The sequence below is a fragment of the Rhopalosiphum maidis genome, chromosome 1, assembly GCF_003676215.2.
Source record: "Rhopalosiphum maidis isolate BTI-1 chromosome 1, ASM367621v3, whole genome shotgun sequence".
In the NCBI taxonomy this organism is placed as follows: Eukaryota; Metazoa; Arthropoda; class Insecta; order Hemiptera; family Aphididae; genus Rhopalosiphum; species Rhopalosiphum maidis.
In genome coordinates, this window is record NC_040877.1 from 58331471 (window position 1) to 58356153 (window position 24683).

The 24683-nt window shown below is 27.4% G+C and overlaps 3 protein-coding genes across 12 annotated transcripts; 2 read left to right on the forward strand and 1 right to left on the reverse strand.

Annotated features, from left to right (window-relative positions):
- Positions 1-92: 92 nt before the first annotated feature.
- LOC113551795 (protein mahjong) lies at positions 93-12001 on the forward strand. 3 transcript variants are annotated; one of them, XM_026954283.1, is made up of 28 exons: positions 93-238; positions 376-498; positions 713-863; positions 946-1077; positions 1158-1285; positions 1555-1718; positions 1966-2064; positions 2985-3127; positions 3187-3354; positions 4929-5062; positions 5135-5273; positions 5347-5580; positions 5637-5809; positions 5870-6143; positions 6206-6328; positions 6748-6901; positions 7035-7180; positions 8640-8816; positions 9299-9453; positions 9540-9758; positions 9829-10009; positions 10080-10291; positions 10357-10441; positions 10514-10723; positions 10798-10996; positions 11060-11214; positions 11273-11339; positions 11440-12001. In XM_026954283.1, exons 2-28 carry the CDS (start codon positions 392-394, stop codon positions 11649-11651), a joined length of 4341 nt encoding a protein of 1446 aa, XP_026810084.1. In that variant the 5' UTR covers positions 93-238; positions 376-391; the 3' UTR covers positions 11652-12001. The 3 variants fall into 3 exon arrangements, with proteins under 3 accessions (XP_026810084.1, XP_026810093.1, XP_026810101.1); XM_026954292.1 differs by having other exon boundaries at positions 5637-5803; XM_026954300.1 differs by lacking the exon at positions 1966-2064 and having other exon boundaries at positions 11440-11651.
- Positions 12002-14101: 2100 nt separating this feature from the next.
- On the forward strand, positions 14102-17410 carry LOC113560575 (deoxynucleoside kinase-like). The gene is made up of 5 exons (XM_026966539.1): positions 14102-14509; positions 14620-14762; positions 16167-16285; positions 16343-16500; positions 16676-17410. Exons 1-5 carry the CDS (start codon positions 14153-14155, stop codon positions 16889-16891), a joined length of 993 nt encoding a protein of 330 aa, XP_026822340.1. The 5' UTR covers positions 14102-14152; the 3' UTR covers positions 16892-17410.
- An 89-nt stretch (positions 17411-17499) lies between these two features.
- Positions 17500-24536, reverse strand: LOC113560574 (cytoplasmic tRNA 2-thiolation protein 2). Of its 8 annotated transcripts, XM_026966536.1 has the most exons (12): positions 24398-24536; positions 24139-24318; positions 23947-24069; positions 23763-23837; positions 23460-23659; positions 23176-23398; positions 22980-23115; positions 21497-21640; positions 21280-21429; positions 21000-21221; positions 18946-19618; positions 18494-18876 (listed from the first exon to the last, which is right to left on the reverse strand). In XM_026966536.1, the coding sequence occupies exons 3-12, from the start codon at positions 24003-24005 to the stop codon at positions 18551-18553; spliced, it is 2208 nt and encodes a 735-aa protein (XP_026822337.1). In that variant the 5' UTR covers positions 24006-24069; positions 24139-24318; positions 24398-24536; the 3' UTR covers positions 18494-18550. The 8 variants fall into 8 exon arrangements, with proteins under 8 accessions (XP_026822338.1, XP_026822337.1, XP_026822335.1 ...); XM_026966537.1 differs by lacking the exons at positions 18494-18876; positions 18946-19618 and adding an exon at positions 17500-17631; XM_026966534.1 differs by having other exon boundaries at positions 18494-19618; positions 23763-23832; positions 24176-24318.
- Positions 24537-24683: the final 147 nt, after the last annotated feature.

Sequence of the window (24683 nt, forward strand, 5' to 3'; positions counted from 1 at the left end):
GATAACGTTGGCTAGCGCTCCTGGTGTCGTATTTTGGCGACTTGCGGTGGTGACATAACCTCGAAAAACAAGTGCGGTCGGCGCAGGCTGCAGACAACTAGACAAGAGTCGTGCGTTGTAGTTGTTGTTACTCGTCGATGTTGACTTGTGGTGTCGTGCTTCTGGCTTACGTTAAATAGACTGAAGAATTGTGTGCATTTTATTTTGTTACCGTTGATTGCATCTCAAGCCTCAAAAAGTAACTATAATAGATTATAGATTTTTCTGTAAAAAAATAGATCAGGAAATCGGTTTTCTTATAATTACTGACGCTGTTGTTCGTTATTAATTTTAATATTTTTAAAATCATTGTAATTTCCTAACGTTCCGTTACAGAAGTTATTTGTTGTCAATGGATAGAACGATGGAGCAGTCAGTCAGCGAACTGACCAACTTGCTCCGAAAATGGGAAGAAGAAATGCCGACCCCCAACTACAATCCCATACCGACTTTAATCAAGTAACTAAATCCGTCATAATTTTTTCAATTTATATCCTGTCAATAACTATAAGATATAGTTTATTAGTTTGGAGCTTAATTTTAATTTTGATGTTGTATGATAATATAGTAGATTAATGTTTGTTTTGTGTTTTTATGAATTACTCAAACATTTTCAAACTTTTTAATTTTAACATAATAATGCAATCAATATTATTATTTTAACTTATTTCAGATTATGTGAATTATTTGAAGCTGAATCTAAAAATTATCTTAAAAAAGATCCAGATCCTTTTGATGATCGCCATCCATCTCGAATAGATCCTACTTGTGTATTGGGCCAGATGTATAAGATTTTGTTCCGCAAAGATGCTTTAATGAATAAGGTAGGGTTCCAAATTGATGCATATTTGTATTATAATAAATGTATATAATATTTATTTCATATTTGTATACTAATATGTTTAGTTAGTAATGGATTATTTAAAAGAACATCATTGGCCAAGACGAACTAAAGATAATCACGATTTAAATGTTGCTGCATGTAGACTTATAATGAACCTTATACCTGGTTTAGAAACAACTGTTGTTTTTGAAAGTGTAAGTAAATTTTAAACTTATGAGATAGTATAAGGAAACATAAAGAATAATTAATAATAAAAAAAAATAATTGTTTTTAGCCTGCAAATGATCAACTTATTCAAAGGCTATTCACTTGGGCTGAAAATCCTAGTGAACCATTGCAAACTTATGCAACGGGATTGTTGGCATCTTGTATGGAGTTGACAGATATAGCTGCTAATTTCAAGTATGTTTAATTATATTTCTAGTATTTATTTTAATATCTACTGAGAGAGTGCTTCTCGGCGGCGACTAAAATTTGTTTGTTCTCGCACATTCCTACTAAATACTGGCCCCCGCTAACATGCAATTACATTATAAAGTGGGAGAAATTTGGGTATGGAACCGCAGAGCTTGTTGATGTAACTGTGTCAAAGGGTAGCGCTCTCTCAGTGACAGGAGTATAGGTCTATGTAAAAATAAAATATTACTAAAACATAATTTTAAATTGTGTAGAGAAGATAATAATAGACTTGTCCCAATTATATTGAATCGTCTACAATCATACTATACTCAGTTTTGTGAAGAAAATGAAATCAATCAAAGCACACAGCCATGTAAAGACCTAAGTATTGATCAGACTAATGATGATACGGAAGCTCCATCTCCAAAACGAAAAAGTAATTTAAATAAATAAATATTTTAATTTACATTCGACAAATTTTATTCATTATTTTTTATATTAATAATATAATATAATATATTATAATATATTATTAATATTTAAATATTAAATACTACTAGTATATATTTATAATTAATTTAAAACTATCATCATAATATTTTTTGAGTAACTACACAACGTAACTTTAAAATAGATCATTAATATATTAAAAAAAAAAAAATGACTTCTTTATAACTGTCTAGTGCGGCATAAACCAACAAGTACTCTTAATTCAAATGAAGTTGATAGCATTGTTGAAGATTCTAACAAGAACATTAATATTCGTTTTGAGGACTCGCTTAGTAAATCAAGTATATTTACTGCCAGTGTTTATTCCATATTCCGTATAAAAAAGATTTTGTTCCAATCTCTGTTTTTTTTAAAGTAAAATAGAAATTTGTTCTTTGTAATGTCCTTTAGAAAAAAAGCAAATGCTAAAAAAATGCAAAATCCTGTTATTGTTATTAATTTATAGTTTGACATAAGTACTTGATAAAATTACATGCTTCAAAATTTGAATCTTGTTTTCAAATTTATTTATTCCTATCATTATCTTAAACTAAATTAAAAACTAATACCTTTTATTCACCTGCTGTCTGCACTTAACGGATAATTATATTTAAATTGCCAACTGGAAATTATTCATTACAATGTTAGTAGTAAAAAAAAACACTGATTAAATAGATAATGTTAAGAGGACGTCATACTCGCACGTTTTGTCTCTGTCTTACACATGTACGACAGACAAAAGTGAGTGGAACTCGCTCAATTTTGATTCCAGAGTAAATATACCTATTATAATATTAAAAGATGACAATATTTTGAAGGGCAAGAGGCTTGAGTTTTATCCATTATTTCCAATTTAACTTTCTTTATAATTGTTTAGAATTAGCAAAATTTTAATTTTTTGAAAAAACTCAACATCTTGCCTTCCAAAATATTGCCAACTTTTAGTTCTATTAAAACTGCATTAATACGTTTTGTCTATGCCATACGTGTGTAAGATAGAGACAATACATGGGGGTGAGATGTCTTTTTAATTATTTTTTGCAGATAAAAGGATTTGTTATCATTTTTAATTCTTTTTTTGTAAAAATTAATTTGTTTAATTAATACATTCTATTAAAGGAACTCTTTCCATGAATTTGTTCCTTCTAAACACTGCAGTTAGTTTTTGTTTTATTTGATCATCATTTTCAGTTAATAATATTTTAAATTTTAGAAGAAAATGGCATTTGTGGTGATAGTAATTCTTCTTCTACTGAGTCTAGTGCAAGCAACTGGATACAAATCTACCCTCCAACTTTGACTACAAAATTAGTTTACTGTCTTAAATATTTAGTTCCAACTGGAGAATATCAAGAGGTATGTGTTTTACATTTGTACATTATGCATGATAAAATTTTAAAAAAACTCAATTTCAGTTTTTAAGCCATGCCTATGAAAAAAATGCACTCAACTTGGTTATGAAAATAATCAACTCTTCAGAAAAGCAAAATGGTTATTTAACTTTTGAAGCATTAAAATATCTGGCTGCTCTTCTATGCCATAAAAAATTTGCCACCGAATTTATCGGTTCGCAAGGATTACAAGTATGTTTATTATAGTTTATGTAAATTCATCAGCACCAAACTTAATTTTGTTAGGAATTTAGAAAGAACCTTTTCACTGAAACAATTAAAAAAAAACATATTATTATTACATTATATCACATGTTACTATTATAATTAACTTATAATTAAATTTTAATGTAGGTACTGTAGGAGTAGTATAAATATCTTAAAATTTATCTAAATATTTAAAAAATAATATTATGTATAGAAAATATTAAAACAATTATAAACCTCATGATTATTCCAGTTTCTACAGTTTTTATTATAGTGTTATGTCAAAATTTGAACTTAAATGTTTCTAAGATTCATTTTATGTATACTTAGTGCGGCGAAAACCCCTCTTATTTAGAAATAGCGCTGTGTGAGTTGTGGTGGTGGTACAACAGTGGGTAGGGTATTTATGGATAGTAGTATACGTGCCATTTTTAGTTTATGTAATGGCGAGGAACAAAAAACAAAATGAAATAAAATCCAACAAAAATGAAAGTATGAAAGTAAAGTGATTTTAAATTAAAATTTTTTAACTTGATTATCCTATGATTACGTTCTTTGGGGATATTTAAAGGCACAGTATACAATCATTGCCCACGCATTCCTACAAGCACTTAAGGAGTGAATCACCAGGCATTAGCCTTCATTACACCAGCAATGATACGAAGAGTTATGAAAACTATCGGGAAAGGTTTCGTGAATGTGTTAATAATGGAGGACACCACTTAACCGACATAATGTTTAAAATAAATAATTAAAAATGGCATAATTTTTATTAATATAAAATAAAAGAATTTTTTTTATTTCTTTGTTTATTTGCAACTGTCTCTTAAAAAATGGAAAAAATTTTTGTCGGACCCTGTATTAATTTATTATTTTTTTTTAATAAGTGCTGTATAAACTGCTTATGGGAAATTTTATATTTAATTCTCAAGCTCTTGGTCTAAGGAAAAACATTTTTATTGACATTTATAAAAAAATTTAGAATTAAACCGAAGAACTTAAATAATCCCAAAACACAAAAATTAAAAAAAAAAAAAAACATTTTAAAATCCAATACTGTATTGAGATCTAATTTTAATTTAATATATTATTAACATGTACCAAGTATTACTGATATATTCTATATTGATTCTTAGTAGCAAAGTATTAAAGTTTGTTTTTTATACTTACAAAACTAATTATTTAAAATTATATTTTTGTTTTGTGACCACAAATTCTTACACACTCACTATTAGTTACTCTGTTTATGACATACACTTCATGCTGTGACAATAATAATATACATTCTATGAATAATTAAAAATATATAAATAAAGATGAAAGTAAGAGTTTTTAATATTTGCAACCCTCTAATAAGCTTAGAGCTTGTGAAGGAGGGTTTGATTGAGAGTTCACTGTAATACTACATTATACTGTATTAATATCAAAGGTTATACAACTACAATATCATTTAAATGTGTAGTTATATACAGTTTTAGTATGCTTTAATTTAATTTGTCATTAAATAGTTAATTTTTATTCATTTTTTAAAAATGTTAATGTTTTATTTTTGTTTTTAGAAATTACTTCTTATTCCAAAACCTAGTATTCCATCTACTGGTGTTTCAATTTGCTTTTATTATTTGTCATATTGTGAAGAAGCAATGGAAAGGATTTGCCTTTTACCTGAACATGTTCTAGTTGATCTTGTAAAGTATGTCATAATATAATTATTATTATTTAATAATAAATTGTGTTTAAAATTATTTTAATGATTATTTATAAGGTATGCACTATGGATGTTAGAGTGTTCTCATGATTCTAGTAGATGTCATGCAACTATGTTCTTCAGTTATAGTTTTCATTTTAGAGTTATTCAAGAAATATTTGATAACCATGATGGGTTACGTAAGCTCCTTAATGTGGTATGATTCATTTACTTGTTTCAAATTAAAGTATACTTATAAAATATACTCCTAATAATAATAATTTTTACAGGTTAGTACATTGCCTATTCTTTCATCTGGAGATTCAGCATTTAATTCATTATCTGAAGATGCTGAATGTTCTGCACGACAAATTATTCGTCATGTTTGTGCTGGATTAAAGCATTATTTTGAAGCCCATTTACATATAAAAGCTCAGCAAATACGTAGAGCAAAAATGAGAGATTCTGGTCTATTAATTTCATCAACAATGATTCATGATTTTTTCACAGTACCTGGTTATAAAGTATAACATTTTAAAAATAATTGAGTCGACAATTCCTATATTATGTGTTTTTTTAGTCTACAAAAAAATCTCGTGCTGAAGTCCAAGAAGAAATTGAACTATTATCAAATGCGGTGTCTCTCAAAAGCCATTGGACACCAGTTGATCAATTACTTAAATTGGGTGGTTTAAGTTTATTATTACAAATAATCAGTATGGCCCATGAATGGAATTTTTCCGGAAGGCATGAGTAGATAAAATTATTTTTTTATTTAAATATGCATTTTACATCTATTAAATTTCATTACAGGTGTGAAATGATTAAAAATGCATTAGAAGTATTAAATATATGTGCTGTATTACCTAAAGTTCAATTGGCATTATGTGAAATACCATCACCTAAAATTCCAATTGATAGTCAAAATGATATATCTATAATGCAGGAAAATGAACCACAAGCTGAAAATGACAATGTTGGATTAAATATTATTATAAAATCAGCAGAGGGAGATCTTTTAGATGCTGATATTCAAAAGGCAGCTCTTTCTGTCATTATAACTTGTGTTTGTGCTCCAATACATAGGGTATATATTTTTGTATTGCTCTGAATTCACATTATATACTAAACAATAAATATTATACTTAGGAAGGTGGAAGTATAGCATACTATTCATCTTATGGATCGGCTAAAAAACGTACACCCAAGACTTGTGATGATGCTGTGATTGAAAAAATTTGGGATTGTATTAGAAATAATAATGGAATTATGGTAATTTAACTTTCATTTTACCTACATAATTTGTTGAGAAGTTTGAATATGATGTGATTATTCGATAGTAACTTTTTTGATGTAACAGCAATTTTGCATAATAAATAGCAAAATCTTTTTTCATACTTATATATACAGTAGAATCCGATTAATAGGAACGCTGCATAATGGAAACAACCGCAATAAGCAGTCCTGAATAAATGTATTTGTTACATTATACATCGCTTTATTAAACAGATAGATGTGTCCCAATTTAGCAGATTTTACTGTATTATATATAATTAAAAATAGCATTTTCCTTGTAATAATTAAACTAAGGCAATGTGTTTAAGTAATAATTTTTAATTTTATTTCAGTACTTTGTTTTAATTATATATAAATATCAACATCATAGACAACTTATTATTTTTTAACCTTAGGTTTTACTTACTTTAATGACTATTAAAACACCAATAACTGATGTTGATGCTATACGAGGATTAGCAAGTCGTGCATTGGCTGGATTGGCTCGCAGTGAATCAGTTCGCCAAATTATCAGCAAATTACCTTTATTTAACAGTGGCCAATTACAAAGTATGTAAATAATTATTTTTGATTTAAATCCATCTTTTAACTGTTTATTTTAAGAAAATTACATGACATAAAAATATAAATTTTATAAATAATTTGGTCGTTAAATATATTTATCATTTATATAATGTTATAGATTTAATGAAAAATCCCGTATTGCAAGAAAAGCGTCAAGAGCATGTAACATTTCAAAAATATGCTTTAGAGTTAATGGAATTGGTATCAGGGAAAAAAAAAAATAATGGAGCTGAAATAGAAGCATCATTGGCAAATATAAATAGAGTATGTTTTTTATTTGTAAACATTCAAAAAAATGTATTAGTTTTCGTATAAATTGAGAATGAGTTAAACTTAAATTTCACTAACTTTTCAGACTTAATGGTTTTTTTAATCTGTTCAAATTTCATTCTAACAATAAATAATATATAATGCCAAGTATATTATACCATAATAAAAGATGTTTTGTGTTATATGCCACGAAACAAAATAGTTTATTAGTTAAGTATTAGAAAGAACATTAATTAATATATTAGACCCGGTTCCATAATTTTTTCTGATATCTGCAAAGCTTAAGCTATTTTTCAACAACACTGATTTTTACATATTTTAGTTCATCATATATATATATATAACAAACCAATACCAAATTTAAATATATGTAGTTATATCAAATGTTCCTTCAGATTGCCATTTTTTGCCTCCTTCTTACAAGTGCGTAATATAGAAAATTTACACTCTTTGATTTATGGTTTATTCATTTTATTATTAGAAGAAATTACCCTATAAAGCTTTGAAAAGACTTCACAGCCAGCATGTATAGTCTCTATCTTGCAAATGAGTAACATAGCAAAATTAGTTTAGGAGTTCCAATTCTGTGTTGTTAGTTTTAATTTTGGAGTGATTGATCTGTTATCATCAAACTAAGATCATTGTATTGTGTTTTCTAATTGGTGTTTTAAAATTTTTTAATTTTGTTAACATTTTAAAATGATATTTTACTTATCACTTGCTTATGAATTAAAGTGTTGTAAAAACCAATCAAGAGAATATGCATAATCTCACCTTAAAATTTGAATATAAGCCAATTTATTATATTAGTTAACAATAAAATTGTTACACAATACGTTAAATATAAATATGCTATGCGTTTGTAAGACAGAGATAAAACATTTGGATATGATTTTCTCTTAAAATTAAAACATTTTCTGAATTTTGTTGATGTTTTTTTTTTAATTTTAATTTTTTTAATAGTGATAAATGTAAAATAATGTATATAAATAGTATTAAATTACTTTTAAGAAAACAGAAAAAAGTGTTATCTTTAAGTTTAAAAATTTGATTGTAAGTTAATTAAACCTGAACTGCAAAACTTAAATTTGACATATTATATACTTGTTAGACTGACTAAACATTTTAAAAAAGACAATGTTATAATACTTATAATTAATCAACTCATACTCAAACATGCAATTTATATGTGGTTTTGTAAATACTAAATATATACAGTACAATCAGTACATCTATAACTTATGAGTTTTTGATTAGACATGCTCTAATAGCAATACATAATATATAATGATATTTAACATTTTAAATATAAAGTTTAGTTTTTATCAGTCTTAGTAAACTTAGTTCTCCCTAAATAACCCTGATTGACTCTGTTTAGCACCACTAAGTAATAAATATATATAAATATCAATTTCAGTTAATTTCTATTAACCTAAATGTATTTTATTTATAGGCAAACATTGTTGCACAAACTAAAATTCATTTCAATGAGCAACAATTGCTTCTTTTAATGCATCAACATTTAGTAGCAAAAGGCTTGTCCACAACAGCAGAATCATTAGTACAAGAGGCAAACCTTAATATAGCTGAGAAAAAGTCTACACCGTTTACATACATTTCCCATTGCCGTGTAAGTATTATGTTTAATAGATTGTAATATTGCAGTGTTATCTTCATCTTAAAAACGCCCATTTATAAATTTGCAATCAGCATATTCCATTTTATATTATTAGTTTAAGTATTACAATTAATGGACTATCAAATCCAAAGAAATCTGTTCTCTTATTGGTTTTTATATTTAAATTTTAAATTGAGTTATAACTTTTTAAACATGTAAAATATTAAAATTTAAAAATTCTCATGACTTGTTTTTAAAACTAAAATAACATGAATATTCAAATAATTTTATAATTGTTCTATTTAATGAAATATTAATACTAACAATTCATAATTAATTCTGCTGAATGCAATTTTTCTATGTTGTATGTTTGTAAAATAAAGACAAATAACAATATATACAGGCATCACTTTCTCTTTACAAATTATTTTAAGTATGATTTTTAGTTTTTTTGGTTAATTGCATGTATACTAATAACGATTTTTGTACTTAAGAATCGGTCAATTGGAGGAGGAATATCCCCAATAAGTTCTAGACACTCTGTTCAGAACCAAAAATCCGAATTAGCTAATACATCAAATGGTCCTTTAGGTGCTGGATTTAGTGCCAGAGGAATAAATTCAACTCCAATACGTTTGAATGTCAACAGGTATTATATATTTATTTATTATTTAGCACATTAATCATTATTTAAATATCTTTACCAAATGTATTAATCATATTTTATTTATCTAGACGATCAGAAATTCGTCCAAAACCAGAGCTAGAACAAGAACTTGAGTCACCTATGTCTAAATCAGTTCATAAAAAAATTGACCAAGAAATAACATCGCTTGCTGATAATAATACTAACTCAAAGGTTAGTTTAGAATCTATTGTTACAGAATACTTAACCAATCAACATGCTTCATGTAAACATCCAATGGTTACATGTCCTCAATTCAACTTATTTGTGTAAGTATTTAAATATTTTTTAAATATTTCATTATCAAACAAATATATACCTTATAATATTTTCATGTAGTCCACATAAATGTCCTGATCCTAAACCAAGGAGTTCGATGTGTACAAACTTTGCTATGCGATTTTCTAAAAACATACATTCTAGAAAACTAAACCAAAGACTTATACACAGTCGTTTTTGTCCAACCCGTATGTTCCACATGGATGATGAAGAAGCATATTTCACATGTTGCGAGTTTTTAGTAAGCCTATTATAAAAATATATAATTTATGTATATATATATTATTATAATAAGAAAGTTTATATTTTAGAACCAAAATCGTGTTGCTATTGGAACATACAATGGTGAAATAAAAATATTCAATTTATTTACATCTCAAGAAGAACTATCATTTTCAGCCCACGAATCATATATTATAGATTTACAATGTAGTAATGATGAAAGGCTGTTATTATCTTCTGCTTCTTGGCGAGCGCCTTTAACATCTATTTGGTCTATAACTGAAGATGCAATGCATCTTAAGTAAGTATCCTTTAACTTATTTTTAAAAATCATCTCATGTTCTAAAGTATATTTTTCTTGTTTAGATATTCCTTGGACCATGAAGAATTCTGTACTTTTAGCAATTATGACCAAACTAAATTACTTGGAACTAAAGCTGAAATAGCAACAGTAATTACTAAATCTTAGCTAACCATTATAATTATCTTAATACACTGTTTAATCATAATAATTTTTTTCCAGATATATGATTTGGAAACTAGTAAAAGAATATTAACATTGGTCCCGAAACATTCAAATCAGTACAGTAGAAATAGAGCAGCATTTGATGCTACTAATGAATTAGTGTTATCTGATGGTGTATTATGGGATGCCATTGCTGGAAAGGAAATCCATAAGTTTGATAAATTAAATCAATGTGTGAGTGGAATTTTCCATCCAAATGGACTTGAGGTAAACATTTTTTTAAATTAAATTATGTTTACTTTATTATCTGAAAACAATTTTTTTTTTACCTATCATTGTAGATTATATCAAATACAGAAGTCTGGGATATGCGCACATTCCAGTTATTGCGCACGGTGTCAAGTCTTGATCAATGTAATGTGACATTCTCCAAATCTGGTGAAGGAATGTATTTATATGTTATTGATCAAGAAATTGAAAATGATTCTTCTTACCAAACTTCATTCAAAACTTTAGATCCTAATGATTACTCAAACATAGGTAAATATAATGAAGATAATGTTAAATTTATAATTATAAAATTTAATTATTTTATATGTTAAGCTACTGTTGATGTTAAAAAATTCATATATCATATGGCATGCAATAGTTCTGATACTCAAATAGCTATTGTTGAAAATCAAGGAATGTTTGAGAATATTGATGAATCGATTGTACGAATCTATGATGTTGGTAGATCTAGAAACGAAGATGAAACTGTAAGTTTCTTTTTATGACTTTTTGATAAATTAAAATTCATTGTGTTTGTAATTTTAGGTGGAAGAAGAAGATGACGAAGAAGTTGATTCTGAAGGTTCTGGATCAGAAGATGAAAACATATCTTGTATGTATAACAGTAGCTTATTATTTTGTTTTATATTATAAATATCTAATAGACGGTAGTTTAAAATACAAGTTGTGTTCATTTTTGTTAATTCATTTAGTGTTTCCATCATTATTGGAAGATATGATAGCTGGAGGAATATCTGGCACTGGGATGAATGATAACTTTTCAAGTGGTAGCAGTAGCAATAGTAATAGCAGCTTCGAAAGTGTTGGTGATAGTTCTCGTTCATTTACTCCGTTATCTGATACGAGTAATGACGCAAGTTATGATGCTGGTGGAAATTCAGATCCAGAAAACATAGGTGCTTGATTATTATTAAATTTAATATATTTTTATTGTTTTTTTTTTTAAAAAAAAAAGTGATATATGTAATAAGAAATAATAAAAAATTACTTCTGAAATACATAAAATTTACTATTACCAAATTGTTGTATCCCTGTGCAGTTTTATATTTCTGTGATTGATAACAAAGTTTTCTATCTTATGTAATATTGTACCATTATATTTGTATGCATGATAATATGATAAAAGTTTTAAAAAGTACTTTTTGAAGATTTTCTGAAAGCTTTTTGGGAGTAATATTTTTGTTCTTGATAAAATAGTTTTTGTACATAAATGTCAATTATACAGTAATATATCATAATATCTAGTCTTAATACAAATTATTTTATTGAATTTTGATTTTATAATTATTTATATATTTAATCTGGTCTAATATTCCAAACATTGCTTTACTTTATTAAAGTGGAAACTACCATCCATTGCATTAATATAAACTATTAATTATATGTTACATGTATTGTGAGCCTTATTTATATTTTATTTAAAAGTAAGAATGGTCTGTGTATTAGATCCTTACATTTGAGTGGCTTTTTAAGCTTACCAGGTCTAATAATTGTGATTGATTATTAAGCTTAAACCAATTAATTTTACTGAAATATAAGCCTAAGTAGTGCAATTTGATTTTGTTTTATGCAAATAATGTATGTGGCATGATCGTAATATGGTTCATATCTAAGCGTTAAAAATTCCCTTATTTTTGTAATAAGAAGTTTAAATGACTAACCTCAATATTTAATTTCTAAGCCATGGAACAAAATAATAATTTATGAAATAGTTAACATGTATAATATGTATATAAATACAAGTACTTATTAAATAATAAGATATAAATTATTTAAAGAAATAAAATGAAAAACAGTATCAAGTTGTTTATTTAACCAAAGACAAAATTAACTTCTGAGTTGACTGATATATATTTCTAATTTTGTTTTTAATCTTCTTTAATTCCTATAAAACAGGTTAAAGTTAAATAAAACCATTGAGTATTGACTCAGACAATGATATCTTTTAATATATGACTAAGGCTTGTAAGTTCATGCATTTTCATATAAAACTCGATGAAATATTAAAATATAAGTGACATATAAATTGATTTCAATTGGATAGGATTCAGAATGTGAAATTCAAAATGCAAAATCAATTTTGTTTTTTTAAAGACTAAAATTATCATCAACATAAATATAATAAAATATGTAATGTAATATATAAAGTTGTGTCAATGATTTATAGGCAAGTCTATCACACTCAATCATAAATTAAGGTATATAAGTAATCCTATACCCGAGAATGTGCACTACAAAGTCAATTTAAATTTTAAACAAAGGTAGGAAAGTGTGTGTACCTACCGCTGTTTCAAGAACATGTGGTTATTTGTTTTTTGTTATAATAAAATAATGAAATATGATAATATTGGTAATACGGTAGGTTGAATTAATTTTCGTGGGAGACATTGCATTTATTATTTTATTAATATTTAATTGATCAGTGTAGATGTTATAAAAAAATAAAAAAAAAATTTAAAAACGTGTGAACACCAGTGGCGTAATTATCCGGGGGGGGAATAGATTCCACCCCATGTGCCGTTTTTTACATACTGTTATCTTATAAAATACAAATTACAAAAAAAAAATTTTAAATGTTTAGTTACATTATTGTATTACCAAAATAATTGTTAAACAGTAGATTTCACATTTATAGTTTTGTCGTTATCTTTAATATTTATTTATTTATAACCGTATAAACATAAGTGTCCATTGGTCGTAACACGCAGAGCTAAAATGGCAAAAATGGCCGAGGAAATGTCGGAGGTTGTTGGAATTGAAATGTGTGTGAAACGAATAACATCTCGACTAAAGCATCGACCAAATCAAAATTTATACTTAAATATAGAAGATTTTATTCTATTTTGTGATTTTATATATATTTATTTATTTTATATAGATTTTATAAAAATATAGTTTTTGTTAATAATATAATGTAATAAAGAAAATGGTTTGTTTAATACTATATATTTTAAAATGCATCATATTGAAAAACAAATTAGTGGTAAGGTTACAAAATATTTATATCTCCTCCCATAAAACATTTATAATTACGCCAATGGACAGTGGTGAAGACATTGCCATTTTTATTACAAAACAACAAACTAAAACATTAAATGTAAAATAATTTAATAACCCCCTCCCCACCACCAGAAAAATCGTATACACACCACTAAGTTTGGTGGAGTACAACTGAAGTTGTTCTTGCACGGTTTTCGAATAACAAATAAGTATTTAAGTCCCTAAGTTTAAACCGAATTATGGCGCCATTGACGCACGTGATGACACTTGAATTGATAAGGGTCTCCACCTAAGACGATAATAGCGGCGGCACAACAGCCACAACATAATAATCTAAGCTTACAATGGAACAACAACAAGTAACAACCAGTCAGGGGGGACAACACGTTTTGGCGGTTAAAAACGATGAATACGTTGTGTTTGTGTTGCCGCTCCCGCGGCCTGTCGACAACGTCTACGACGTCATTGCTCCGTTGCGCCCCGCCGCTTTCGCGCCATCGTATTCATTCGTTAAACACGTCTCGCCGTTTTCCCGGTCGACTACAGTACAACGTCAACGATATTACAGCGGAGTTTATTTCCAAGACCCGATCAGACATGGCCGTCAACGAATACTGTAACCGGCCGTACACGGTGTTTGTCGAGGGAAACGTGGGTAGCGGGAAGACTACATTTTTAGAACAATTCGCCGAGTGCCCGAACGTGTACCTCGTCAAGGAACCTGTGCATAAGTGGCAGGACGTGCAAGGACACAACTTTTTGGTGAGCACGTTGTCGTTGTCGTAACGGCGTTCGGGGATTTCGCAGCCGCACACTTCCGATACTCGCCAGTGTCTACCTGTAAAGTGTATTATAAGTGTTCGTTTTTCCAGGGCCTGATGTACAAAGACCCGAAGCGGTGGAGCTTCGCGTTCCAATCCATTGTGCAGAGGACCATGTTAGAACTGCACCAAGCTAGGCCCAAATACCCTGGTCAAAACATCAAGATAATGGAACGGTCCATATATAGCGCCCGGTAATTACTGGTGTAGAGATGTCCTATCATATTATTTTCCCGCCTATATTGTCGTTGTTATAAAATAATATCGTATTGTTGTTATTGTCGTAGATAGACCACCATCTAGGGTAATACCCGTTATCCGTTTAAATATAATAGCAATAGAATAACAAGTATATTAAGATGTAGTAGTAGCGTAGTAATGTAGTATAGATAAGTAGGTACTTGTTTTTCTTAAATCAATATTTTAGGTTTGATTTTTTACAGTAGGTATTTTGAGTTTGTGCTATATACTGGTCTACAGGTGTTTTGGAAAATATATAAATATTTCTGTGGTACAATTTACCTATGTAAATACGTATCTCGTTTAGCCGATAGACTTTAATATTTTAATATTTATGTGTAATGTACATAGTGGGAGGTATGGCGGTTTTTTGTTTTTAAATGATTTGATAGCCAACCAGATTCCTAACCTTAAAGAATAATTAACTAATTTATTATTATTATAATTTGCTTATTTCAATGAATATTCTTATATTTAAATTATTATTATTAAAAAAAATGATAGACTGAGACAAACTGGGGCACTTGCCAATTACCAAATAATAGCGACCAGTGGCGTAGTCAGTATTTTTTTAGGGGGGGAGGGGGTTACACGGCATAACAGAATACATTTTACCACGACCAAATTGTTGTATTCCTACATTATAAACATTATATCTTTGATACAAATACGGTTAAGTGTGGGAGGAGAGGGGTAACACACAAACTCGCTGGCTATGCCACTGATAGTGACATACAACTAAAGGAGGTTGAATAATGATTTACTTATTTTATATTTTGTCCAGGGTAAAAAATATGCTAAACCTGGCCTTTGTTAATAGATGTTTAGTGTTACTTAATCATGAAATTGTTTAGTTTTTTATTAATTGATGATTGTATATTAAACTAAAATTGTAAAATAGTAAACATTTTTGCGTCATTACTTATTATTATTTGATAATTAATTATAATTATAATTATTAGATATTGTTAAATTTAATTTGTTTATATTAATTTCAACAAAATAATAATGAATGGGTTATTTAATTTTTATGTTTAATTAACGATAAATATTTTTACGCTTACTTAATAAAATCAATAAAAAATATTTTTAACAGTACTCACTGTAGTCATTTGTAGATTTTTAAAAAATAAGTGGACAGTTTTAAAATTAATTATGAACTATCTAATATAATTTGTTTTATTAAAACGATTAAAGTTTTTTGAAATATTATAGTGTGCATTATAATCACATTTTCTAATACTATCATCATAAATTTTGAAATAAATTGCTAAGTATATTTAATTTATATTCCTATATATAAACTATTGAATACAATCTAAAATTTGATTAACAAAATAAAATATTTTGAATTTCAGAAATATATTTGTTGAAAACTTATACAAAGACAACCTTATGGCAGCTCCTGAATATTCTGTGCTAGATGCATGGTATAAGTGGCTAATAGGAAATGTTGAAATTGAATCTGACCTCATAAGTATGGCATATATATCAAATTTTTTTTTTAAATATTAATATTTTATTTGTTTTTTAGTTTATTTGAGGACTGATCCTGAAGTAGCTTACCAAAGAATTAAAACTAGGAATAGATTTGAAGAAAAAGATGTTTCATTTGAATACATAGAACATTTACACAATTTGCATGACAAATGGTTAAATGTTCATAATACTGACGTACCAAAGAATATACCTGTAAGTAAATAGTATTACAATATTTTATCTATTTATGTATTATATCTTTATTGTTCTTATTTATATATTAATAAAATTAAGTTGGACTTAGAAAACTGAATATTTACAGAATTTAATTCTAGTTGATTGTAATAACATTAAATTTCAACGAAATGTATTCTTTTGTTTGTTTTAGGTAGTGATTGTTGATGCTAATCAAAGTATGGATTCAGTTAGGAAACAATTTAAAGGTATTAGAGACCTAATAACTAAAAATGCTTCAGCACTTACAGAGTCAAAAACAAGTCCTACAATATCTGAAATTGGTAAAAATATAAAAGACATTCAACACATCTCATCTAATTGTAAATTGATACCAGACTCGACCATCGTTCCAGCTCAAAGAGTCTAATTTAAACATTCTTTTCTTTGTCGACTTAAGATACAAGACCTATATATTTTTTACTTTATATTTGCATAATATTGAATTTAAGGACATGGGTTTCACAAGGTTTCCTACATATTTTTTAATTATATATAATACATATTGCAATATAATTATTTATAAATAAATTCTATAATTTTGTACTTGTAAAAAATTATTATTTTTTATAACATAATTTTTTTTTTTTGTTAAAATTTAATTTTTCTAACTATTTTACTGGTAAATGTTACTTATTGCACACTTTAAATATATTTTATTGACTTAGCACGCTTTTTCAAATTGTATATAAGCATAAGAATTAGTTTCTGGCAATACTAGAATAAAGTATTAAAATGAATATAACTTTCTTTATATATATATATATTACTTATACATTATGTAAAAATGCAATTTTCTTTACAGATATCAATTGGTTATTAGTGTTATTACCAATCTAAAACTTGTCATAGAAATTGCTGTGATAAATAAAATAAATATTTTTGATTATTATTTTATTAATTTTATGTTCATTAACCTAACCAACATAATACCCCATCTAATCTTTTGACTTTTTAAGTATATAAAATAAAGTTTAATACAAGGACTTAGTAAGTCGTTTATTAAAAATCTCACAGTAAAAAATCTTTAATTTGATCTTCCATTCTTTTAAATTGCAATCTTTCTTTTTCTTTATTTAGTATTTCTCTAGGTAAATCATCCAGAGATTCCTGAAAATAACATTTAATCATAAATGATCTCAAAATATTATAATTAAAATCTCAAAAAATTAAACCCTACTGGGAATGAATTATCTCCTTTCTATGCAAAAAGAAAGAATAAATGTAATGGACTATGAAAAGTATAGAGTAGTATAAATGAATGTCTAATTAAATACTTATACTATTCATATCTGAGATAGTGAAAGAATATAATAGTAGGATTCTTGAAATATATATCTACAACTGGTTTCAAAAGAGAATAATCAGCCAGTCGACCAATTGTTATCCATTACTGCGCATCTCCCACCAAGACCTGTACTATTGGGCAGTCTCCAAATTAAATATAATAATAATATCAATTAGGAACATTAGTTATAAAAGTTTATATGTTGTCTTCGGAAAATATAAGATAGCAAGGTAGAAGAAATTTGAGCTCATCACTGCTGGAGCCATTAATCAATATGCACGAAAAGTGATTATTCTCTTTTGAGACAGGGTGTACATAATTGAAACATCCATATAGTAAAATAAGGGAAAAGGTACAAATTTAACTGAGATTTATTTCTCATATTAGTGGATTAAAAAAAAGCATATGGAACAATTGCCAGAGAATCTTAATAATCTAATACTTCAATTAGGAATTCTAAAGAAAATTGTTAGTGATACAAACTTTTAATATAAATTTAATGCGATGCATTATTGCCATTACTATTTAATATAGCATTATATAGGGGAAGAATCTTATCATGAACCACTCGTCATTTCATAATTCTTTAGAGTTTTTCTTACATAACTTAAACTTACCTAGTCGTGCCATAAGTTCTGTCCCTTATACAAAGGTGTATACTTAATAAATAAAATAAAACAAATATAAAAAAACTGATGTTATTTATTCTTTATTAACTTACTAACTAAAAAAAAATAAATACTATTCAAAATGTCCACCATTTGCATTTATACACTTCTTCAAACGATCTGGCCACTCGTCTATGACAGCACGCACCACTTCTAACGGTATTGAGGCAGCTGATTTTACCAAATCGGCTTTTAATGATTCGATATTTCGATGGGGCTTAGAGCAGGCCTTCTCCTCTAAAATATTCCACAGTCTGTAGTCCAAAGGATTGAGGTCTGGACTTCCCGAGGGCCAATCTTGAGCGGCGATAAATTCAGGTAAATTGACCTCTAACCAGCGTTGTGTGGTTTTTGCTTTATGTGCAGGCGCTGAATCCTGCTGAAAGGTCCAGTTCTTTCCTACAAACAAAGTATCACTTAAAGGCTTCACTACCTTTTCTAAAATATCGTTTTGGTAGTTAACCGCACGTGTTTTGACTCCCTGCTCACAGAAATGCAGTTGAGTAACACCCTCATATGACACTCCCCACCAAACCATCACTGAGGCTGGATGATGTCCTCTTTCTACTCTTTGAATATTTTCAGCAGCTTCCCGAGAGTTGTGAGCATAAACTCTATCATTTTGACGGTTAAATTTTTCTTCTACAGTAAAAATTTTTTCATCTGTAAACAGTATCTGTCTGTGGCCATTTTTTGCGTACCGCTTAAGTAACTTCTTCGCTCTTGTCGTTCTAATTTGACGTAAAGCGTCGGTCAACCGCTGACCGGTGCTTCTTCGATAAGCACCAAGACCAAGGTCTTCTTTAATTATTCGTGACATGGTTCTTGGTGGAATTTTCATTTCTCTAGCCATGATTTTTTGCTTGCGAAGTGGATTTCTACGAATCCTCTGTGCGACAGCTTTGACTGCTGCATTTGTTCTTATTTCACGTGGACGTCCACTTCTTGGCTTGTCATCTATAGTGTTGAACTCGTTGAACCGTTTTATGGTCCGATAAACAAATTTTTTCGTTATTTTCAACAGTTTCAACAAGTTGAAAATCTCTAATGGTGTTTTATTACACTTAAATAAAGCAATAACAGCAACACGATTTTCTTTAATACCCCATTCCATGTTTAATACTTGACGTGAACTATCGTACTAACCAAAAATAGTAGATATTACAATTGTTGAAAATTATATTCATAAACAAAGTCATTAGTGTTATCGTAAAATATTAATGGAACAACTGATAAATAGGGACAGAACTTATGGCACGACTAGGTACAGTTAAAAAAAAGATTATATTTAATATTCTTTATTATTGTTATGCCTTAAGTTTTCTATATTTATGAAAATGGAGTACGGAGATATCCCACAAAATGTTGGCCAAACTAAACTTTAAATACTTATAACTCATTAACTTTGTGTTTTTCAACCATTGTATCATGGCGACACACTATTAAAAATGTTTATAGTTTGTGACACACTATAAAAAAAAAAAAAAAATAAGAATAATGCATATTAATTTTTGTATATATAGTGTTAACGTGCATTCAATATTAGTACTTTCCACAACATGTTTGAACTTCACTGCATTAAATATTAATCAAATTTCGATTTTTATACATTGAAATAATCAAAAAAATATTCTGCTTTGAAATATAAATTTAAAAATATATGCTGTCATTAGAAAGTAAAAAACATATGATATTAATATTAATTGTATTAATTTAACATTTTTTTTTTTTTTAATGTTGTTTTATTTCCTCTTTTAGTTATGTGAGAAAAATATTTTCAAGAATATTAGATTTTGATATAATAAGCTATTCATGACAAAGTAAAATCTATACTAGAAACAAATAAAGGGGTTAAAATCAAAGAAAATAATCAAATAAGTATAGCAAAATATGTAGAAGACATCACAGAATAAACATTATGATGTTATCTGAATTAGAAGAAAACCTAAAAGTGACAACACTGATTTTAAGAAACAGAGAACATATTATATTGAAGAATTCACAATCAAACTTAATTAGCAATAAAAGACAATTGAGATTTGAGAGGGTGAATATTTTTAAGTATCCTGGAGGAGGAGTAACCAATGACTAATGAGATAAAGTACAGCAAATAAATGTTTCAATTTTAAATTCTAAAATTTTATCAAAAAAAAAAAATGTATACTGATTATTAGACCAAATTTTAAATGCCTATGACAAAAACTGAAGAAAAAAAGTTGGCAATATTTAAAAAAAAAAAAATTCAAGACAAATATTTGCCCTTAACAAAGATTTAAATAGATTATACAAAAAACTGGATATAGTGATAATAATAAATTAATGAAGATCAAAATGAATGGATTGACAGGGACATATTATCTAATGCACAGAAGGGAAAATGATAAATAAAATATTTTCAAGATACAGGATAAGAAATCTTTGGAACGAATGAGATATTGATGTGATGATGTCAATACCATGTGCATCACAACTAAGCCTAAAAAAAAAAAATATTTAATAATATCTAATAAATTAAATCTTACTAAGTTTTGAATTATATGTGTGCAAGCATAACATAAGCTTTCAATAATTTCTTCTTTTAAATCCTGTTTTTTACATTTGCAATCATTACAATTTTTTTTCTCTTCACTTTTAACGTCCTTTAAACTAAGTTCTAATGCTTTAATTCCCATTAGCGAAACATATTTTGAATACTTTGTTGCTTCCATAGCTGAAGAAGGTGACATGTTGATGTCCATAATGCCCTATGAACATTATTTTACATAAATACATAATATAAAATGGAATAAAAAAATTACATACTTGACATAATAAACAATAAGCTATAGCTGATGTTTTTTCAGATATTTTTTCTCCAGTTCTAAATATTGTGGACACAGTAGAAGGAAAATCGACTTGTAAATCATTTATAAAACGTTCTGTAGTTTTTTGTATCGATTCATCTTCATTAGTCTAAAATTTGTTGAAATATAAATTTACTATTTCAGACAATATACACTTAAATACTTTTTATACATACAGCTGTTAAGAAATTTGAATGCATAAAATCATCTAAATTATTAAACAAAGCATAATATGAAATTTCTTTAGCAGACAGATTCCGCATTGGTCTTATTGTAACTAAAGATGTTTTATCACCATTTTTATTGTTAACTGCAAGCCCCTATAATATATATTTAAATGTTTAAAATATAAAAATTAGTTAATAATTAAATTGTCATAGAAATTTATCTATTACTAATCAAATATTTTTGATATAATACAAGTAGTAAAATACTGTATACTTTTGTGTATAATAATACAGTAGAAATTAATTACAAGTTCCTAAGATCAGTCAGTTTCTATTGTTATAACGAGTAGCTCATTGTATATAGTTAGAATGAGTACTTGTTACAAAGGAGAAGAGAAAAAGTATCAAAGAGAAAAGTTAATTATTTTGTTTAACATTAGCTGATTAAAAGTTACACAACATTATAAACTTGGGTATTTTCTGGTTATATAAGACTATATGTTATCTCAACTACCATAATCTTAACAATGTCCAAATATTGTGTTTTAATGATCAAATTTACTATTACCTATCATTATATTACATTTACATGCTAGTTATACATAATTTAGGAGTCAAGTTTAGAGTACTAGGAGTAAAATTAAACTAAAAATCTACCAAATTGAATAGAGTATATGTATCAACAAATATTTTGAAAACATGATTTAATTAAAAAAAATTGTTTATGTATAAAACTTCTGTATTTAAACTGTAAATATTAAACCAACAAAATATTAATTTAATTTTATGTATTACAATAAAGATAGTGTCTTAAGAATCATTACATAGAGCAGGGGTAGACAACTGGCAGCTGGCGTTACATAAATTAAATCATACAATTTTAAAATCAATTGTCTATACCAGGAGTAGCCAACATGATTATGTATGCGAGCCACATATAATATTAATGCAATTATATCAAGAGCCAAATTATCTAATCTGTACTTTTATATCACAAAAATAATAAAGATAGCTAACATCCGATAAACATATCAAATTATGAAATATGAAATTATAAAATAATAATAATATTAAAAACATTTTTTTTTTTTCATTACAAATGTATGCAAAAAAACTAAAATTTTGGTTTTTGTAAAAAGACCACGAGCCCCATACGTCGTCGATGATGCATGCAGATCGCGAGCAACAATTTGGCCACCCCTGATCTATACTCTTTGCTAAATTAAAATGCATATTTTGAATGAACTTTTTATTTTTTGCTCTCTATACTTTAGTCAGCTAAATTTTAATTTTTTTAAAATTAGCCCTCTAATAACTTTCAGTTACGCATCCCTGATATAAAGAATACTTTAAAACCCTTACTCTTTTGATCATTGAAATTTATTCTGCTATTTAGAATTACAGACTATAAAAATGCACCAAATGTATAAGTATATTAGAATATAATGTTATTAAGAAAATAAAAGTAAAAATAATAGGTTTTATTAATTACTATGTCCAAAGATATTTGAGATCCACGTCCTAGAGCCACATTTGAAAGCAATCGAATAGATAATTTATGTTCATTTTCTGCAGTCATTATTCGGGTACAATTTAACAGTCCAGCTAATTTTGTTATTGCATATTTGCTAAAATTAAAAAAAAAAGATTAATAAGTATAAGAATATATAAATGCCAATGACAGTTACCGAAGTTTTATTAACATATCTTCTTTTAATGTAAGGTCAGATAAATTATTAAAAATATTTTTTAATTTATCGTTATATTGGTCATCATATGTTTCTTCACTCAAACAATTATCTGAATAAACGGCTGCTGCAAACTTTACTATGTGGTAAGTAAAACCGTATTTTTCAAAAAGTTCTTTGATTTTATTATCTTGATCTTGGGGATAATTGTGTAAAACACTTTCTGAAATTGTTTAAAATAATTTAAATAAATGTAATTGGTTTAACATGAACCCTGTTATTACCATCAATATATAATACTACAGGATCAAATGTTAATCTCTTATACGTGGATTGCTGTAATCCTGTCCATACCATGTGCAGTAAAGATACTGATGATTGGGAGCCACTTACACATACTAGAACACGTTCACCTCTGTTAACTAATTTTGATTTACCAAGGGTAGCACGGAACTTATGAGTAACCATTGGCACAAAACATGACCTATGATACAAATTTTTTTTTTCATTTTATTATAAATTAATTAAATTATTATTACAAATCATTGTTAGTTAAAGAAGTTAATTGTTGAATAATTTCTACTCACTTGCAATATACATATTTTTTTTGTAAAACAACATTTCCGTCTTCGAGTAAACATTTACGACATTTAAATTCTAATCTGTGTAAAAAACAAATTGAAAATAAAAATTGAATTTGAAATTCTTAGTTTATGAAAACTATGATTCGGCATAAATTAGTCAAAATAATAAATACAATATAGATCTTACGGTTCAATATTATTAAATATTTCGAACGCATCAGCACCTTCTTCATTAACGCTACACATTGTCGCGGAAAATTTGAAAATGTCAATACGATTCAGAAATTGCCAAATTTCATATATTTCAAAACTGAAAAACGGTAATTATTTGCATTATTATACTGATTTAAAAAATTAAAAATTATAGTTTGAATTTTACTTTTCTAGTTATTATAAGTTACAATGTGTCCTCTCACCACACTGGAAACCATAGATAATAAAGATAATATTATCTATATTGTCCATGCACGATCATCGAGATAGATAACAATACGATGTATTTTTTATTTAGTAGAAAATTTTGTTCTCAAACAATTTTTGCAGATTGCACACGTGTAGTCTGTTGGCAAATGTGACAAAATAGAACATTTTGTTAAGTTATTAAGTAAAATATAAGAAAAAAAACTTTTTATGCATACTATTTTCATATTCTTGTTCCTGCACAATATTAATTTTTCCTTTTTCTCTCTTTGTATAATGCCTGATAATAGAGAATCAAACTCTGATGGTCCACAGTACTGGCAAGGGAACGAGCAGTTCGGCCGAGATAACAACCAGACTTTTCAGCAGAAATTCTCATGGAAGAAACGTATAAATTGGGGCTGAACGATAATGCAGGTATATTAACATTGAAATATAAAATTTTCCAATTTCTTTCACAAACTTATGTCTTTTTTTTTAAAATTCAAATATTATTGTATAATC

Bases quoted from the DNA above. Each gene is read 5' to 3' on its own strand.
- LOC113551795 (XM_026954283.1), top strand. From the start codon at position 392: ATGGATAGAACGATGGAGCAGTCAGTCAGCGAACTGACCAACTTGCTC. The intron at 6,902-7,034 runs GTATGTAAATAA...ATAATGTTATAG, and splicing joins TAACAGTGGCCAATTACAAA to ATTTAATGAAAAATCCCGTA. The intron at 7,181-8,639 runs GTATGTTTTTTA...TTTTATTTATAG, and splicing joins CATTGGCAAATATAAATAGA to GCAAACATTGTTGCACAAAC.
- LOC113560575 (XM_026966539.1), top strand. From the start codon at position 14,153: ATGAATACGTTGTGTTTGTGTTGCCGCTCCCGCGGCCTGTCGACAACG. The intron at 14,510-14,619 runs GTGAGCACGTTG...TCGTTTTTCCAG, and splicing joins TGCAAGGACACAACTTTTTG to GGCCTGATGTACAAAGACCC. The intron at 16,501-16,675 runs GTAAGTAAATAG...TGTTTGTTTTAG, and splicing joins ACGTACCAAAGAATATACCT to GTAGTGATTGTTGATGCTAA.
- LOC113560574 (XM_026966530.1), bottom strand. From the start codon at position 24,005: ATGTGTAGCGTTAATGAAGAAGGTGCTGATGCGTTCGAAATATTTAAT. The intron at 23,838-23,946 runs GTAAGATCTATA...TTTTTTACACAG, and splicing joins ATATTTAATAATATTGAACC to ATTAGAATTTAAATGTCGTA. The intron at 23,660-23,762 runs GTGAGTAGAAAT...TTTGTATCATAG, and splicing joins AAAAAATATGTATATTGCAA to GTCATGTTTTGTGCCAATGG.